This window comes from Mesocricetus auratus, unplaced genomic scaffold (genome assembly GCF_017639785.1).
Source record: "Mesocricetus auratus isolate SY011 unplaced genomic scaffold, BCM_Maur_2.0 Super-Scaffold_100018, whole genome shotgun sequence".
NCBI classification, from domain to species: domain Eukaryota; kingdom Metazoa; phylum Chordata; class Mammalia; order Rodentia; family Cricetidae; genus Mesocricetus; species Mesocricetus auratus.
This window is the reverse complement of record NW_024429199.1, coordinates 9,658,994-9,677,191: the sequence shown is the minus strand read 5'-3', so window position 1 is coordinate 9,677,191 and position 18,198 is coordinate 9,658,994. Positions and strand designations below refer to the sequence as shown.

At 46.5% G+C, this 18,198-nt stretch overlaps 1 protein-coding gene across 2 annotated transcripts in view; it reads right to left on the bottom strand.

The window, feature by feature from the left end:
* Dcbld1 (discoidin, CUB and LCCL domain containing 1) overlaps positions 1-13,572 on the bottom strand; it is a 71,806-nt gene extending 58,234 nt beyond the window's left edge. The window contains exon 1 of one of the 2 annotated variants that reach the window (XM_040728134.1): positions 13,373-13,572. In XM_040728134.1, the coding sequence (XP_040584068.1) occupies positions 13,373-13,460 (88 nt within the window). In that variant the 5' untranslated portion in view covers positions 13,461-13,572. The remainder of the gene's footprint in view (positions 1-13,372) is intronic. The other variant, XM_005073290.4, reaches the window with a different exon arrangement.
* Between the last annotated feature and the right edge of the window lie 4,626 nt (positions 13,573-18,198).

The following is an 18,198-nucleotide window of genomic DNA, read 5'->3' as shown; positions in this document are numbered from 1 at the left end:
AAAAAAAAAGAAAGAAATGAGCTGGGCGGTGGTGGCTCACGAACTCAGGAGGCAGAGGCAGGCAGATCTCTGTGAGGCCAGCCTGGGCCACAGAGCAAGTTCCAGAAGAGCCAGCAGTGTTACACAGAGAAACTCTGTCTTGAAAAATGAAAAAAAGGGGGTTACTAATGAATGCAGTGTCCTTGCACAGGATGAGTGGATGAGTTGGATCTCCTTCTCTCTAAGGAGCACATTTTCTGACTCTGACCTTCTGACACAGGCCCGGTGGCCCTTCAATCTTGGATTTTGCACCCTACAAAACTGTGAGGCAAACCAATTTATTACTTTTGTTTTGTTTTTCAAGACAGTGTTTCTCTGTGTAACAGCCCTGGATATCCTGGAACTCACTCTGTAGACCAGGCTGGCCTCAAACTCAGAGAACAGCCTGTCTCCCCCTCCTGAGTGCTGGGATAAAAGGTGTGCGCCACCACCACCCAATTTACAATTATTACTTTGTGCTCACCAACACCAGAATGCTAAAAGAGGTGCAGATACCATTTCCATTTTTTTAAACTGAAATTTCATACCGGGTGTAGTGATGCATGCTAGCACTTGGGAAGCAGAGGCAGACAGATATCTCTGTACGTTTGAGGCCAGTGTGGTTTATAGATTGAGTTCCAGGACAGCCAGGGCTACCCAAACAGACACTGTCTCAAAAAACAAAACAAAACGAAGAAAGAAAGACTATATTCTGATCTTCTGGCTGGGGTTTCCTCCCCCTCATCTTCTTCCCATACAACTATCATTTTCTAACTTCCATATACTTGCATGGAGACAGAGCTCCATGATCAGAGCCCTGGGTCTCACACAAACCTGCCTGATACTGACTGTGGGGCCTTAGGTGATTGTCTATACCTAAGTTTCCTCGTCCTCGGCTGTAGCATAGAGGTAAGGATGGTACCCACATCATAGGATAATCACGAGTATTAAACCAGGCACAGGGCTAGGAGTGATGACACAACCTGAAATCCCAGCACTTGGGAGGCAGAGCCAGTGGGATCTGGAATTCAAAGGCAGACTCTTTGTAACAAAGAAGACCCTGTCTCTGTCCAACTAACAATGCAAGCACAGAGGCAACAGGACGTTAAGGGTTTAAGCTGGACATGGGGCTACAGGGACAGACAGAGTGCTTGCTGCTCTCCGGGGACCCTGCACCCACGTCAGGTGGCTCACAAGCACCTTTAACTCCAATCCCAGATGCTCTGTCACCTCTTCCCCCAATACACACCAACATGGAGAAAACACACATGAGTTAAAACGCTAAAAACAAGTCTTTAAATAAAAAATGTGCTACCATGCATACTTGGCTATCTTTCTATTTAACATGCCAGTAATCCCAGCTCTCAGGAGACTAAGGCAGGAGACTCATCGTTGAGTTCAAGGCCAGACTAGAACGAGAAACTTCATTACATTTATTCCTTTGTTTGTGAGCACGTGTGGAAGTCAGAGGACAACTTGTGGGAGCTCACCTTCCACCGTGTGGATTCCAGGAACTTAATTCAGGTTGTCTGGCTTGACGCAAGCGCCTTTGCCCACTAAGCCATTGTCACTGGCCCGAGAATTTAATATACTTTAAATTGCCGTTAAAAAATTATAGATATTCAACTAGGTGACTTTACTCCAAATGTATTACTCACTGGCTATATGATCTCAACTAAGAAGTCAGTCGTCTTCTGTGTATCAGTTTTCCTCATCTTTAAATTACCAGCCATAACAGGGTGTGGTAAAGACAAATGAGACTGTGTGTGTGTGTGTGTGTGTGTGTGTGTGAGGCTTTAAACTGCTGAGGAAGTCAAATTAGAATACACTCCCCAGTATTTATCTAATGCCTACTTAATGTCAGGTCAGCATATCCCTAAGCACTAGTTTCTCTGGTTCCAGTATTTGCGACGTTTATATTGAGGTCATACCATCATCTCCAAAGAGTTCAAGGCCAGATTGGGCTATATAGTAAGGTCAGACCCTGTCTTAAAACAAACAAAAGTAACCATAGCAACAGTCACACATCAAGAATTTAAGCTGGGCATGCGTGGCAGCACATGCATGTGATCCCAGCCCTAAGGAGGTAAAGGAGCTTGCAGAATCCCACCTTCTGCATCACCACACACGTGCCAAGGCCCTGATGACGCTCAGTGAGGCGCTAATGGGGGCAGCGCCTGCAGTACTTCCCAGGGAACTCTTGCTTCATTGGGCATCTCCTGGGACCAGAATTCTGTGGAATACACTGGTGACGGTCTGGATGAGGCTCTCACAGTGAGATGTTCAGAGACATCCCATAATGGGGCTTCGGGGGTTAGAGGGCCAGTGTGGAGAAGTGGACTTTGGCCTTCAGAGTTCTAAAAATGATACTGAAATTGAACTATGTGATTTGACATTTAAAAACAAGACTTTTCCCACTGATGTTACTAAGTTACAAGTCATTGGAGGCATTAGTCATTTTTTTTTAATTCAAGAAGTTTCTTGATTTTATGGATGAAATTATAAGGAAAAAACTTTTTTTTGAGATAGGGTTTCTCTGTGTAAGAGCACTAGCTCTGGAACTTACTCTGTAGACCAGGTCTGCCTGCCTCTGCCTCCCCGAGCCAATGATGGGATTAAAGGCACAGGCCACCACTTCCTGGCAGGGGGAAAAAAAAAAACAAAAAACAAAACCTTTTTATAGCAAAAACCCTCTAAAAATATTTAAACTTTATATATATGAATGTTTTGCTTGAATGTATGTATGTGTATCATGTATGCCTGCTGCCTGTGGATGCCAAGAAGAGGGCATCAAATCTCCTAGAATTGGAGTTACAGACAGTAGTGAGCAGCCATGTGGAAGCTGGGAACTTAAGTCCTCTGCAAGATCACCGAGCCATCTCTCCAGCCCCCAAAGACATGGCTTTTATCTACAGTGCACAGACACTCAGAATAAAGAGGTCAAAGAAAACTGGCAGCTAACTTTACTAATAATACCAGGCCATTGATGTTCAAGCTGCTACAGCTTAAACTGAAGACTAATTAAGACACCTTAGCCAGATGTGGTGAAGGGAGCCTGAAACTCAGCACATAAGCTGAAGGAGAGCAACTGAGAGCCTAAGGCCAGCCTTGCATCTCAGTGAGACTCTGCCTCAAAACCCTGAAAGACAGTAAAAATGAAGAAACAGTAGCGGCAGGCAAGCAGCATGTAAGCCAGATGTGGCTCAGTGGACACGGTGAAGCAGGCAGGAAGCCCTGGGGTCGACCCCCAACACTGCGCAAATGGGTATGCTGGATGAAGGCTCACATCTATAATCTTAGCTCTGGAGTCAGGACTATCAGGGGTTCCAGCTCCCAGACTATGCCGGCTCATGTAGTGAGTTCCTGGGAAATTCATGAGTCTCATTAGAACATGAGACCCTATATCCAAAACTAGGTAAATAAATAAATAAATGAAGGGGGGGAGGTGTCTCTAGAATATTCTTTTTTAATTACTTATTATGCCTCTGGACAGAGGTCAAAGTAAAGTTTGTGGGAATTGGTTCTGGCCTTCCACCATGTAGGTCCCAGGTATTTAACTCGGTTGTTCAGACTTGGGAGCAAGTGCTTTCCCCTGGCTCACTGCCCAAGAGTATGCACGTTTTCTAATGATGGCTTTGTATTAAATAAGATACCAACAATATTCAAGTGACTTTTTCTGTTGAGTCTAGACACCCCAATACAGCCAAGTACAGATCTCATCTGGATTACAGAGGTTGAGAGTGCTCACATCTCTCTTTCCCACATGCAAGTGATTTTCATTTCGTAGTAATAGTTTAAAAAAAATGAGAGCTGGGTATTGTGGTGAGAGCCTGCAACTCCACCCAGCACTTGAGGGTGGATACAGGATCCGGAGTTCAAGGCCATCCTTAGCTACACAGCAAACTCAAGATCAGAATGGACTCCATGAGACTCTGTCTCAAAGACAACAGTGTTGGGCTCACTGGGATGGTTCAGCAGGTATAGGAGCTTTGCTGAGCATTCCTGAGGACCTGAGTTTGATCTCTGAGTCGCATGGAACCAACTCCACAAAGTCATCCTGATCTCCTCCATACATCCCTTCCCCAACAAGAATAAATACATAAGTTTTGAAACAGCAACAAAATTAGTAAGACAAAAAGAGAAATGGGGTGGGGGTGGGGTCACAAAAAGAATTATGCAGGGGCCCTTGCCAAAACCCAGAATTTCCAGTGTGCTCTTTCTACAAGGTGACAGACAGGATATTTTAAGGGTTATATGTCATTTTAATCTTTGTGACAAGTCTGTTTGATAGACAATGATGGTTCACTCCATACACATACACATACAAAGAGTGATGCCTCAAATATCCAAGTACACATTCCAACAAAAACCCAGGTGACATTCCCAACTCTATCACACATCCCTCCCATTAGGTAGGTGTGTGAAGTTACAGCTCTGAGTAGGATAACTAAGCCGGTGTGGCCGGCGGACTATGAACCTAGTTTGACTCCAAAGAGCACAGAACAGAACCACTGTACCCCGAAGCCACCTTTGCCTAAAATAAATGTGAGGAACTGGACGCAGAGACTTACGAGACTTACAACACTGTCTAGGCTCACATTGTCGGCAGCGCCCCTGGCCCTGAGGTCCATGACACCTTTTGTCGATTGCAGTTGCATTTTTTTTTTTGGTCTCATAATTAACACGAGGAGCCAGGCTTGGTAGCCCACACCAGCATCTAGACACTGGGGAGGCTTAGGGAAGAGGTTTGCTATTGAGTTTGAGGCTAACCTAAGGTCTACACCAGCCTGGGCTACACTGTGAGGCTCTAGCTCAAAAGAACAAAAAGTCACGTTTAATTCAGGATTTCTTATAAAAATTACATGAGAAACCGTTACCCTTCCTGTTTAATCATTCAAGGACTCTCTACTGAATTATTCGGGGGAATAGTGTACGACAGCATTATTTCAACTCCAACAGAGATCCTTCCCTTTGCTTCCAATCACGTCCTTCCTGACAGATGCTCGGAAATGGCAGGCTTGGGGGGTAAAGTGCTCTTCCTCACGCTTCAGCCCCAACAATCGCCGGGAGACCTTGATAAAAGTCAGTTCTAAAAACTCTTTGGAATAGTTATCCTGCTGGCCCTGGCGAGCCGCGCCGAGAGGGCGAGGCTGAAGCAGCACATTAATGAGGGTATTAAAACAAACCTTTTAAAGGTGCTTGAATTGCCAGTCTGGGGTGCCTTTAGCCTCAATAATTGCTCCCAAAATTGGAGCACAGTACTGTCAACTTGCTGTACTCACTGTCACACTGGATGTGATGTGGAAGTCAGCAAAGCATGAACTAAGTCCTAATGCCACTGTGCTACCCTGTCAACTTGGGAATTACTTGAGCCAACTGTGGAAAATACACAAAGAAAAGGGATAAGAATCTTTGCCCGAGCACAGACATACATAACGTGTACGGAGGAAGCAATCAATGTTGACTGACCAGAAAATAGCAAATCTCAGTGGGGAAAGAGAAGCTATGAAGCACAAGGCTTGAGGGGTAAAATAAGCCTCACAACAGGACTATCATTCCACAGTCCTGGAAGCTGCATGGTCTTTGTGTATTCTGAACTTGGAATTTATTACAGTGTCATAGAGGCAAATGGTTAGCTATTAATTAGGATTTTCAATAGTCAAATGTGATTACCCTTAAGAGAAAACAAAGACTATTCATTTAAAGCGTGGTTGCATAAATTACCCTCTGGCATCATGTTCCTCAGGAATCTCTTCAAGCAGTTCTCCCCTGGACACAGACATACAATGGTTTCCTTGTGAGAGTAGGCACCACATGAAGGCATTTGGGATTGTAAACGTGTCCCTGGATCCTATGTTACACACACCCAGTATAAAGGGGTCCATCTCTCTAAATCCCAGTCCCTTTAAAAGTTCTCAAAACTGTTGTAATTGAGTTAGATTTTTAAAAAGTTAAATCAGAACACAGAACAAATTATAGTGGTGAACACCTCTAATGTCAGCACTGAGGGTGCTGGAGAACCATTGCAAGTTCAAGGCTGACAAGGCTGGCAGACGAAGTTTTTTTTTTTTTTAAAGACTTATTTATTTGTTTATCTATGTGTTTATTATGTATACAGTGTTCTGCCTGAACACCAGAAGAGGGCAACAGATCTAACTATACATGGTTGTGAGCCACCATGTGGTTGCTGGGAATTGAACTCAGGACCTTTGGAAGAGCAGCCAGTGCTTTTAACCTCTGAGCTATCTCTCCAGCCTCAGACCCTTTTCAAAATAACAAAACAGGGTCAGCCTGGAGATGAGACCTATGCCTGTAATCCTGGCCCTGAGGTCGAAGGAAAAGGATTGGGAGTGAAGGCCACCAATGGCCACATGACAACTGAGATACATGTCTCTATCTGAAAATAAATAAATAGTAGACCATATACAGTTTATTGCTTTTTATAGCTTACATATATTGTTACATATAGCTTATTCTCATTTTGTTTCTATCTAATATTTAACAGAACACACACACACACACACTAGACAATGCACATCCATGGCATGGCTTAACTCAGTGCTAATGTCACGAGTGCCTAGTTATTACCCTCAGATGACCTGAGGTAAATACAAGAGGTCTGCTGCCCTAAATATGCACACGTCTGTGGACCTCAGGGTAACCCTTGATTAGCTCACCTGTCCTATTCCCAGGGGAGCAAGAGTCAAATTCATAGCAGCTCTCCTGCTGTTGCCTAAAAGAGGTCTCTGAAACCTCAGAATGGCCAGGTTGACAGTCGTTATTTTCTTGGACACAGACATGACCACTGTGGAAGGGATCTGCAATGACTATCAAAGCTGGCTGTTGAAGGCTTGGTCCCCAGTGCAGCAGGACTGGAGGTAGGCTGAGAGGAAGGCTCTGTTCGCACCAATGGATTTATCCATGGAAGAATCCATAGATCAGCAACCTACTGGGAAAGACAGCAACTTTACGAGGTAACGTTTGAGGTAAGCAGGTCTATGCTACCACATGCTCCCAAGCTCTGCCTTGCTACCAGCCTAGCAACTACCCGTGGAATAACCATAGACCGAAACTTTTAAAACCTCCAGCCAAAGGAAACCTTCCTCTCTTTAGTTCATTCTCTCTCATTTACCGTTGAAGTGATAGAGAGCTGGAACACAGCAGTGTTTCTAAGTCTGCACAGCAGCCCTATGTACAGATGCTATTGAAAATTTGACCCTTCCCCTCTTTCTCCTAGACCTCAGCTGAGCCAGAGGAGTGTCCCCAGCCAGGCCTTGACTCAGGAAATATTCATATGGAGGCGTTATCTGCCAAACTCTGTACCAGGTACCGGTGGTAAAAATAATCAGGCTTGGACTCATGGATCTGAGAGATTTCTCCAGGCCGTCCATCCTCCAACAACCCCTCCTCTTCAGCCCCCACCAGACCCCCCCTACAAAAAAATAAAATATAAACCAAAACCAAAAGGCAAGCTTGGTTCTGGAGTCAGGGGACCATGGCTCACAGGTTCAACCTCATTTGTAGACTGAGTTAGAAAATCACGTGGTTTTCTTTTTCTTCCCACAAACAAATACATATTTTTAAATGTATATGAAGAGTAGAAGGTGACATCAACAGGAGTCTTCCACCACAGAAGTTATTTCATAGTCTAATTTTCAAAAATCTTCCTGTTTTTCTGGCGAGATTTATCCTTTCGCCCTCAGCACCCGACGCCTCACGCTGGAGCAAGTTGTAGTTTCACACGTACGTACTTACGTGTGTACACATGGGGAGGGCAGGCCATGCTCGCCTCCTCATACATGTGGAAGCTAGAGAACAACCTGGAAGAGTCAGCACTCTCGGCAAGCCAATTTTACCGGCTGAGCCATCTCACCAGCCTGAGTTCTAGCAAGTCCATACCCTACGACAACAATTAACACCTGGGGCAGACAGTCTCGTTCTGATTCTCAGCCAGGGAGATCCGGGCCTTAGCAAGAGAGTGAGCATGTGCTTCCACCGCCTTCTCATCCCATCCTCAGTGAGCATGCAGTCCTGCTGAGCATGCATCAGACGCTGTTCAAGACACAACCTACTCCTGAGCCTTCCGGTCCCGTAGGAGGAAAGAGAAACACACAGATGTACACAGTGCGTTCTCCTGGAAGACAGCAAGTGCTCCAAAGAAAACAGAAAGGAGGGAGGGGGAGCATGGGGCTCTGGAAATAAATGGGAGAGGGCTTCCAGAGGTCGAGAAAGTCCACTCTGCTGGTGGGAGTGAGCCATGTGGACAGTTGAGGCACAGAGAACAAAGAGCACACGCCAAGGCTCTGAGGTAGAGGGGGCTGACACCTTGGAGAAGCGGGAAGAAAGTCAACTGGTGAACCTAGACAAGTCTGAGTATAGAGGACAGGAACAGAGCAGGAGTGAATTAGAGCCAGCAAGAGAGGAAGAATGGGAACGTCTGATTGACTGCTGAGTTAACCAACTGTACAGACAGTTACAAGAGCAAAGCAGCTATGAGCGCCACGCCCTGACTGCGTGCGAAATGTAATGTCTAGCAGGTCACATGCATTACCTCGGAGGTAGGACGAACCAACCAAGTCCTCCAGCAAGGAGTCACACTATCTGAATTAAAGCTTTAGAATGCAGACAGAAAAAGCAGTCCAAACCACTACAAGGTGTGCTTCTAAGTTTTTGCTGTTGTTCCTACCTTAACACGATTAAAACGTCTATAATTAATTCATTGCCCTATGTATCTTAAAACCATTTAAAACCTGAGCACGGTGGCACATGCCTATAATCCCTACATAGGGCGTCACAGGCAAGGCAAGCAAACTTGGTTGTGCATGCCTCTAATCCCACCCAGCACTTGCAAGATAGAGATGACAGGGTTATCAGTTTATGGTCATCTTTACCTAAAAGGAGAGTTTAAGACCCGGGGGGGGGTGTTGGGGGGGTTGGAGAGATGGCTCCGTAGTTAAGAGCACTTCCAGAGGTCCTGAGATCAATTCCCAGCAATCACATGATGGTTCACAACCATCTATAATGAGATCTGGTGCTCTCTTCTGGCCTGTAGGCATATATGCAGGCAGACCACTGTATATATAATAAATAAATAAATCTTAAAAAAAAAAAGACCAGCCTGGGTCATAAAACAGTCAGTAACAACAGAAACTGTCAAATAGAATACACCCCATAATTCCTCAAAAAACATAGACGTCTTACTTTCTTTTAGGGGGTGGATTTTGAGACAGGGTTTCTCTGTGGCTTTGGAGGCTGTGCTGAAACTAGCTCTTGTAGACCAGGCTAGTTTTGAACTCACAGAGATCCGTCTGCCTCTGCCTCCTGAGTGCTGGGATTAAAGGCATGCACCACCACCCAGCTGAGGTCTTACTTTCAATGTGTGGGGTTTTCATGATTTTCAAACCTGTTTTATCCCACAAAGTTAAAGGGTTCAAGTTATGAAAAATGTAGTACACTGTGTGAAATCTTATTCTGAGTTCAAGTCCTGCTGTAAGGACATCCTTTGATTTGGTGGCTGACTCCTTGGACAGACATGGCCTCTTTTTGTTCCCAGATATGAGGTACAACAATGTTTCTGAATACTCCAAATCATTCATTTCACCAGAGCCAAGAGCTTAGGCAGAGTGTTCTGCAGGCACACTCCCTTCTCTGTTGTGCTTGCATGGGGAAGGTATCCTCACATACTGAAGCATGCCAAGAGAGCTGGGCTTGGGAAACACAATTAGTTAGTGGAAGTTGTTAGTATCCAGGCATCGGTACTGGCCTGTATTTGGGGTTCTGACAGGATACACCCTCAGCTGCAGCCACTAAGAGCACCACCTGTGCACATTCACTACATTCCCTTTTAAAAGGGCCCTGCCTACCTCCCAACCTTCTCTCTCTCCCTCTCCCTCTCCCTCTCTCTCTCTCCCCCTCCCTCCCTCCCTCCTTCCTTAACTCCTTCCCTCCCTCCTTCCTTCTCCCTCTTTGTCTGTTCCCTTCTCTCTCTCTCCCCTCTTTCCTTTCTCCTCTCTTTCTATTCCTGTCACTGGAAGCCAGTCTTCCCCCTCTCTCATCCTCTTTATATGATCCTTTTCCCTAATTAAAAAAAAAAAAACCTCTGCTTGAACCCTGTTGCATGGTGCCTTTCTCTTGAGTGCTGCTTTTCTTAAATTACAACAGAAGCAGTTGATGTACCTACATAAAGAATTTCATTATGATCTATAGTACTCTCTTAGGAACAAAACATTAGGAAATGGTTTGAAAGTTCTGAAACACAAGGAGAATATTCAGTTCAACTCAGAAACAGTCATTGAGTGTCTGACGCTCACATCAAGGATGTCAGGGATGGGAAATTAGCCTGCAAAGCTGACTAAGCCTCACTGTCCCCTGGACAGGTAAGATCCAGAAAGGTCTGCACGAAGGGGCAGAAGATACCAGAATAAACTTGTATTTACTTTTTTAAAAAGCCACTTACCTAAAACATCAAATACCAGCAGTTCACATGTCTACCCAAATATAAACACCAGCAGGTCACATATCCACCAAATAGAAATGAGTGATGGGAGATTAGACTTTCAAGCAGCAATAAGCCAAAAACTGGGAAGTGGTTTTTAAAGCAATGTATAAGCATCTAGAAGTTGATCTTCAAAGTATCCACTGCTCATTTTCATTTCTGTTGATATTTAAATCGCCAGGGGGAAATCTGTACTCCCCACATGCACATATTTTGGTGAGAAGAAAATCAGGGTTTTAGATTCCATCACGACAACCAAGGGCACTTTGGAATGTAAGAGCCAGAGGATGGGGAAGGCGACGTGAAATACTGTCTTCTGGACATTACACGGGTGTTACACTCAGGAACACACAGCAGCTATGGCCACCCTGCAGAAAACCTGAACTAGAGTGACCTAGGATACATCCTTTGATGGGTAGCAGAGAGAGAAGCCCCATCCCTAACCAAAGAACGAGTGACAGGTGAGTTGCTGGGAAAAAGAAGTCATATTTCTTCATTAGGTGCTGGTAAATTATCCATCTCCAAATCCCACACCACGCTTATGCAAGCAACCTTGAATTGGAGGCAATCCTCCTGCCTGTTTCCAAAGTGCCTCAGGTAGACAAGCACACCTCAACGCCTTGATGGCACTCATTTATTTTAAAATCCTAAATACAGAGGATGTTCCGAGATAACCCTAATGACAACATCTTCTTCCATCAGTCAATGGCAACAAGGTCTACAATTGGAAGCTGGATAAGAATCTGAACAATCATACTTCTAAAGTGCTCACTTGGCCCAGGTAAGCATTTTCATGTGGAGGACATGCCTTCTCACAACTGTAATCCCAGCTCTGGAGGCTGGGGATGGAAGATCAGGGTTCAGTCTAAACAGTGACTCTCAAACAAACAAACCAACCAACCAACCAAAAGTAAGAAAGGAAAATAGAAATAAAGAAATTATTGGGCTGCAGCAGTTAAGAGATTATACAGCTCTCGCAGAGGACCCAAGTTCAGTTCCTAGCACCCAGATCAGGATCATATGTCCAGCCACAGGGGGATCCCTGGCCTCTGGCCTCAGAGGGTCCCTACATTTATATGCACATACACACATTCATAGACATAATTTAAAACAAAGTCAAATTCTAAAAAGAAGTAAGCAAAATCCAAAACCAAAATATAGCAATCTACTGAGCCAGGTAAAGAGGCTTGTGCCTTTACTCCCAGCACTCTGGAGGCTGCAGGATGATTGTCACCAATGAATCCAAGAGTAATCTGTGATACACAATGGGTTTCAGGCCAGCCTGAGGTACAAAAGAAAGCCTTGTCTCAAAACAGAAGATAGTAGCCTGGCGGTGGTGGCACACGCCATTAATCCCAGCACTAGGGAGGCAGAGGCAGGCGGATCTCTGTGAGTTCAAGGCCAGCCTGGTCTACAGAGCCAGTTCCAGGACAGCCTGTCTCGAAAAGAACAAAAAAACAAAACAAACAAACAAAAAAACCCCAGAAGATAATAATAACTATACATTAATTAGAAGTTTTAAAAATGGGGCTGCAGGGATATCTCAGCGGTTATATCACTGCTCTCGAAGCAGGGCCAAGCTTGGTCCCCAGCGCCCACACCAAGGGGTTCACACCTGCCTGTAATTCCAGGTCCAAGAGATCAGACACCTCTGTTTTCATTGGCATCTGCACTCACATGCATATATCCCAACACAGACACGAATACACATAATTAAAAATAAATCTTTAAAGAAAAAACCCACACCAAATAAATGTAAAATGTAAAATTTTCAAACACTGACTTGAGGAAATGTTCCAAGATTTAAAACATTCAGGGGATGGAATATATAGTTAGGTTGGAGAAAGACTTGCCTTGCACAGGGGTCCCTAGCACCGACAAAAAAAAAAAAATAGTACGTTTATAAAGCATTCATAAGAACTTATATATTTCTAATTTAGCACACATTGGATTGTGCTACAGTCCAATTGTAAACAAAATATCTTTACACTTTTGTATTTGTAATACTATCGACCTGCTGAATGTCTGGGTGAACGAATACATTTTTCAATAAAAAAATTCCAGTGATGGGTTTAGCTTCGATTCCTGTTTCACCAGAAAGCATAGCGGGGGCGGCGGGGGTGGGGCGCGGAGTGGTGTCCAAGTATTCTGCATAAATTTGCTGTCATTAACTAACTCCGATTACAGAGGAGCAAAGGCAGGAGAGGAGAGAAACAAAAACTGAAAGAAAAAGGAAAGAAGGGGGGAAAAAAACCCTGCAGAAAGCTGGCCTTTCCTATCCAGGAAGAATTAATGCAGATTAGCTAAAGAGAGCCACGTAGGGCTGGGAAATCAGATTCCTGCTTTAATTTGGTGGACTGAGGGTAAATTCGGTGGCGCAGGAAGCCAAAGATCAGCTACCGAGGAAAAGCAGCCTGGGCCCAGAGTCGGCTCCCTCAAATACTCTCTTGGGACCGGAGCCAGAAGGTTCCAGTTCGGGTCGCCAGCCGGACACGCGTGAGGCTGTGGGGGCCCAGTCTGCAGCCTGCTCACGGCCAGCCCCGCAGAAACACCCCCACTGCAGGCAGAGACCCGGAGCCGGCGGGGCGCTCACCCGGAGCCAGGCCACTCGCACCCGCCGCCAGGGTCGGGAAGTCTGGGAACTAAAGCAGCCGGGCGGGGACACCGCGCAGGCAGCTGGGGAACAGGCGCCAAGCCGCCGCGCTCGTTTGTGGGGGGAAGGAAGGAGTTTCTGAGGAGCCATCCGGAATGCACTCGCTGACTTCAGCCCATCCCCGGCCCGGCGGAGACCGCCAGCCCAGCCGCAGGCTCCCCGGAGGCCCATCGCCCTCCCAGAGCCCCGGCCCCGCGGTCACTCACCCAGTTCCTCCGCCTGCAGCCGGAGCGGAGCGCACACCGCGAACAGCAGCGCCGCCAGGACGCCCGGCCGACCGGCCCCGGCCCCCATGGCCCTGCCGGGCTCCAGACCCGCAGGATCGGCCTCCCGAGCCGTCCCCGCACCGCCGCTGCCCGCTTGGGGCAGCCTCCTCCGCGGCCCGGCGCGCGGCGCGGGCACCCGGCACCGATCCCTCTCGGCGGCCCGCGCCCGCGAGAGGGCGTGTCCGCCCCGCCCCGCCCGCCCCCTCCTCGTGGTGACCCGCGGAGCCACCCGCCTCCGCTCAAGGGGGAGCGCCCGGTTTCGTTCCCCTTCCTCTCCCACCCGCCACCACCTCCCCGCCCCGCGCCACCTGCCCCGATCCACGTGAACACGGAAATCCAAAGTCACCTGGCGCGCAGGCCCGCCTGGAGCCCGCGGCTCAGAGACTCCGCCCCTCGGGCACTTTGTCAGCTCCGCGGGGCTCGGAGGTCCGGGCACCCGGAATCGGGAGGGGGGTGATGGCGGTAGCCGGTGAAACCCGGTCTCGTTCATTCATAGTCTCTGTTCCTCTGTCTGTCTGTCTGTCTGTCTCTCTCACTCTCTGTCCGTCTGTCTGTCTGTCCCCCTTCTTTCATTCATTCCGTTCAGCTCAGCTGTCTACTCGGCTGGGTGTTTAAATCCACGCGGCGGCATTCGAAGAACTTCGAAATAATCGCCCCATACAAAATTGCAATCGGTGACAGAGGCGTTGGGGGACATCTAACTGCATGGATGGTGAGGGGGCAACGGGGAACAATGCTGCCCCCGAATGTGAAAGACGGCGGACTGAGTTCGTGACCAGGTTGTTCAGAGGATTAAACCTCCAGTGTGTCCCGGGCTCGGCTGACAGGTGTGCCTGTCCAGAAGTGGGAACCGGTGTGCAGAGTGGAGCCTGTAAGAGATGCTTAAGCGACAGAGTCCCGAGAACTTCGTATCGAGCGGTGACCGATCCACCTCGAGGAGGTGATGGGAGGCAGCGTGGGCTGCTGAAGAGTTGGGGCTGTTGCTGAGTTCAGCTGGGGCCCTGGCCGTGAAACTGGACAGGGGAAGGGTAAATACTCCTTTTAATGACTGTCCCCTTTAGGTCCCCCGACCTTCGTCTGCGGGGCCACAACCTTAGCGCCACCGCGCGCACCACCTCGCGGCGTCTGGGAGGTATTACGCCTAGACGTGCAATGAGAGAGGCGGAGGAGGGACTTCAGACCCTCCGAGGCCTGGAGAACTTTGGAATCCTCTCCATTCCCCACCTCCAACTCTATGCCGGCAGCTGTGTATAACTTTTCGCCTTAAAAAATAATTCTAGCTGGGTGTTGGTGGTGCACGCCATTAATCCCAGCACTTGGGAGGCAGAGGCAGGTGGATCTCTGTGAGTTCGTAGACCACCCTGGTCTACAAAGCTAGTCCCAGGACAGCCTCCAAAGCCACAGAGAAACTCTGTCTCCGAAAAACAAAAAAAAACAAACAACAACAAAAAAATTCTAATAGTTTTTTGGGGGGAGATTGAGGTTTTTTGTTTGTATTGAGAAAGGTTTTCTTGTATCCCTGGCTGGTCTTGCGTTTGATAACTAGCAGGAGGCTAACCTTGAACTTCTATCTCCACCTCTCTGAGTTAGGGGAGTACAGGTCCGCACCATCCTGCCTGGCTTACACTTTAACTTTGGAGATTTAAAGTGAGATTTGAAGGTGGACTTTGCACTCTCCACTGTAGAAGTCGAGCTTTCGAAGAGAAGCTTGCTCAGAGCAAGTCCAGGGCCAGCCTCTGACTGGGACGGATCCTTTTGCCTTAAGGGTTAACACTCCCGGTTGTCATAGAGAGGAAATAAATATGTATATAAGGATTTAGCATGTAAAGGAGGTACTTAAATAGTAGGCTTATGTTCAAACCAGAAGCAAATATACTTTCATAGAAATATTGACTATATTCACACACTCCATAAAAAGTTACTTTGATAAGGGACCATTTACTAACTTCATCCCTTCCTTTTTCCTTTCCTTTTAAAAAATAGTCAACCGGGCTGTGGTGGCACATGCCTCTAATCGTAGCACTCGCGAGGCAGAGGCAGGCAAATCTCTGTGAGTTCGAGGCCAGCCTGGTCTATGAAGCTACACAGAGAAACTCTGTCTCTCGAAAAAAAACTAACTAAATAAATAAAATAAATGTCTTGCTTGAGCCCTGTCTGGTCTGAAATTCACAGATATCCACCGGCCTCTGTCTCCCAGGTGCTGAGATTTTGACCACTACAACAGGCCTTTATGGAAAATTTTAAACCGCATTTTCGTTTGTTCTGTGTACATGTGTAGAATCTCACATGTGGAGGTTAGAGGGCAGTTTGTGGGCGTTCCTCCCAGCTTTCGGCTGTGCTCACCGCGGGGTTGAACTCAGGCCCGCCAGACTGGAGAGCAGCCGCCTAATCTGCCGAGCCATCTCGCCGGCCACCGCTTTCCTTTTCTCTTCCGCTTACTTCTAAGAAAGTGAATTTGGAAGGCCGCTGGCTGGCTCTAACTGGTTTGGCTCTGTGAAGCAAGACAATCGGGAACATTGTTGACTGGTGAGGAATTCATGGAGTGCGTCAGGTGCACGCTGGTGACCTTTTCCATCTCTGTCAGTATTTTGATATGAATAGTTCTGTCTTTCTATACCGACGTCCTCAGCCGGATAAAGGAAAGAAAGATTTAGGATCTGGCTGCAAGGAGGGTTCAGAAAGCCCAACCGGAGCCACGGCCTTCCATTATACCACCCCTTTCTTGAATAAGAAGGAAAACGGCTCCAGAAGAAAAACCCCAGGGGCCACCGACAGTGGATAAAGGAGGGGGCTATACCAGCTCCAGAACCAAAGCTCAACTCCTGGAACCCACATGTTGGAAGGGGAGTGCCAACTCCCACAAGCTAAGGAAAAACACGGTATCCAAGCACGGGCTATGGGCTCATGATCCCAACATTCTAGGCTCAGGCAGGACTTCACCGGGCCTATAGTGAGAACCTGTTTCAAAAGAGGCAGCCAAAGCCGGGTGTGATGACACAGGTCTGCAGTCCCAGCACTTGGGATACATACAGGGAAATTCATACACACAGAGTGACAATAAATAATTTTTTAAAGCTTTTAAAAATTTTCCACAGAGATTTACATGGCAATACATAGCCTTAAAAAGCATTGTTTCCTTCATTCCATGCCTAGTCTACTAATCTCAACATTAACTGTGTCTCAAAAAGGGGGAGGGGCAGGAGAGGGTGGGCTCAATAGGATGGGCTGACAAATGCGAGCAAATTGCCATTATTATATTTCTCCATGAAATAAACAAACCTCACTAAATTAGCATATACCGAAACACAAAACAATTTTTTTTGTTGTTGTTGTTTTTTGAGACAGGATTTCTCTGTGTAGCCCTGGCTGTCCTAGAACTCACCGTTTAGACCAGGCTGGCCTCTGTCTCCTGAGTGCTGGGTTTTGACACACATGCCACCACGGCCGGACAAAACACAAATCCTTCCATCAAGAATATGTGCTTTTGGGTTTTTTTTCTTGTTTGTTTGTTTGTTTGTTTTTGTTTTTGTTTTTTTGGTTTTTCGAGACAGGGTTTCTCTGTGGATTTGGAGGCTGTCCTGGAACTCGCTTGGTAGTCCAGGCTGGTCTCGAACTCACAGAGATCTGCCTGCCTCTGCCTCCTGAGTGCTGGGATTAAAGGTGTGTGCCACCAATGCCCGGCTGTGCTTTTGTTTTAATGTTAAGGGTTCACTTAGATTTTTTAAAAATATTTTAGGTTTTTAAAATTTTTGTGTGTGAGTCTTTTGCCTACATGTATGTATATGTGTACACTGCACGCATGCCTGATGCTAAGGAGATCAGAAGAGGGGTCAGGTTCCCTGGAACTAGAGTTATGGACAGTTGTGAGCCACCATGTTGGTGCTGGGAACTGAACCAGGGCCCCCCGTAAGAGAAACTTGTGGTTTTAACCACTGAGCCTCTTTTAAGACCCTTTATGTTAATTTTTTAGAGCTAACATATTATGGAATTTGCAACCAAGTTTCCCTAGTGGAAATAGTACTCACTAGGATGTCTCCCACAGTGGAACAAACGGCCGTAGGACAAAGGCACTTGTCAGCCTTTGACATACCAATCCCTCTAGCTGTCATCTGTTTGTTCATTTATTTATTTTGGTTTTTCCAAAAAAAGTTTCTCTGTGTGGCCCTGACTATCCTGAAACTCACTCTTGTAGACCAGGCTGCCTGTAGACCAGAGGAGATCCAATTGTCTCTGCCTCCCGAGTGCTGGAATTAAAGGTTGGTACCACCACTGCCTAACATTTTGTGTATCTTATTGCAGTTTATGCTTATATTTTTAAAAAAATTTTTGTGCCCTTCTGTTAAAAAGATGGCTGCAGGTAAGGGCATACCTCATTTATGTATATAGTATACATGTCCTACTTAGCTTGAAAAAGAGACATTACATAGAATCACAAGCCTACTATGTTTCTAAAGTAATTAGAAACTTCAAAATAAATTTTGGTTCAGTGTAATAACCTAATCAATTTTATCCTTAACCTTGAGTGACACTGAGTATGACTCCCTGACTATGAAGATGGAATCTGAGATATAAAATTGAAACCTCCTAGGCATCTATCTCCTGCTGCCAAGCATGGATAGAAATATGGTCTTAGTGTTTTGATTTTGATAGGATCCTCTACAGTTTGTGCTGGCCTTAAACTTTAGCTTGCTGTGTATCCAATGACCTTGAACTTTTGATCTGCCTAAGTGCTTAAATTATAGGTGCATATTCCCATACCCAGATTC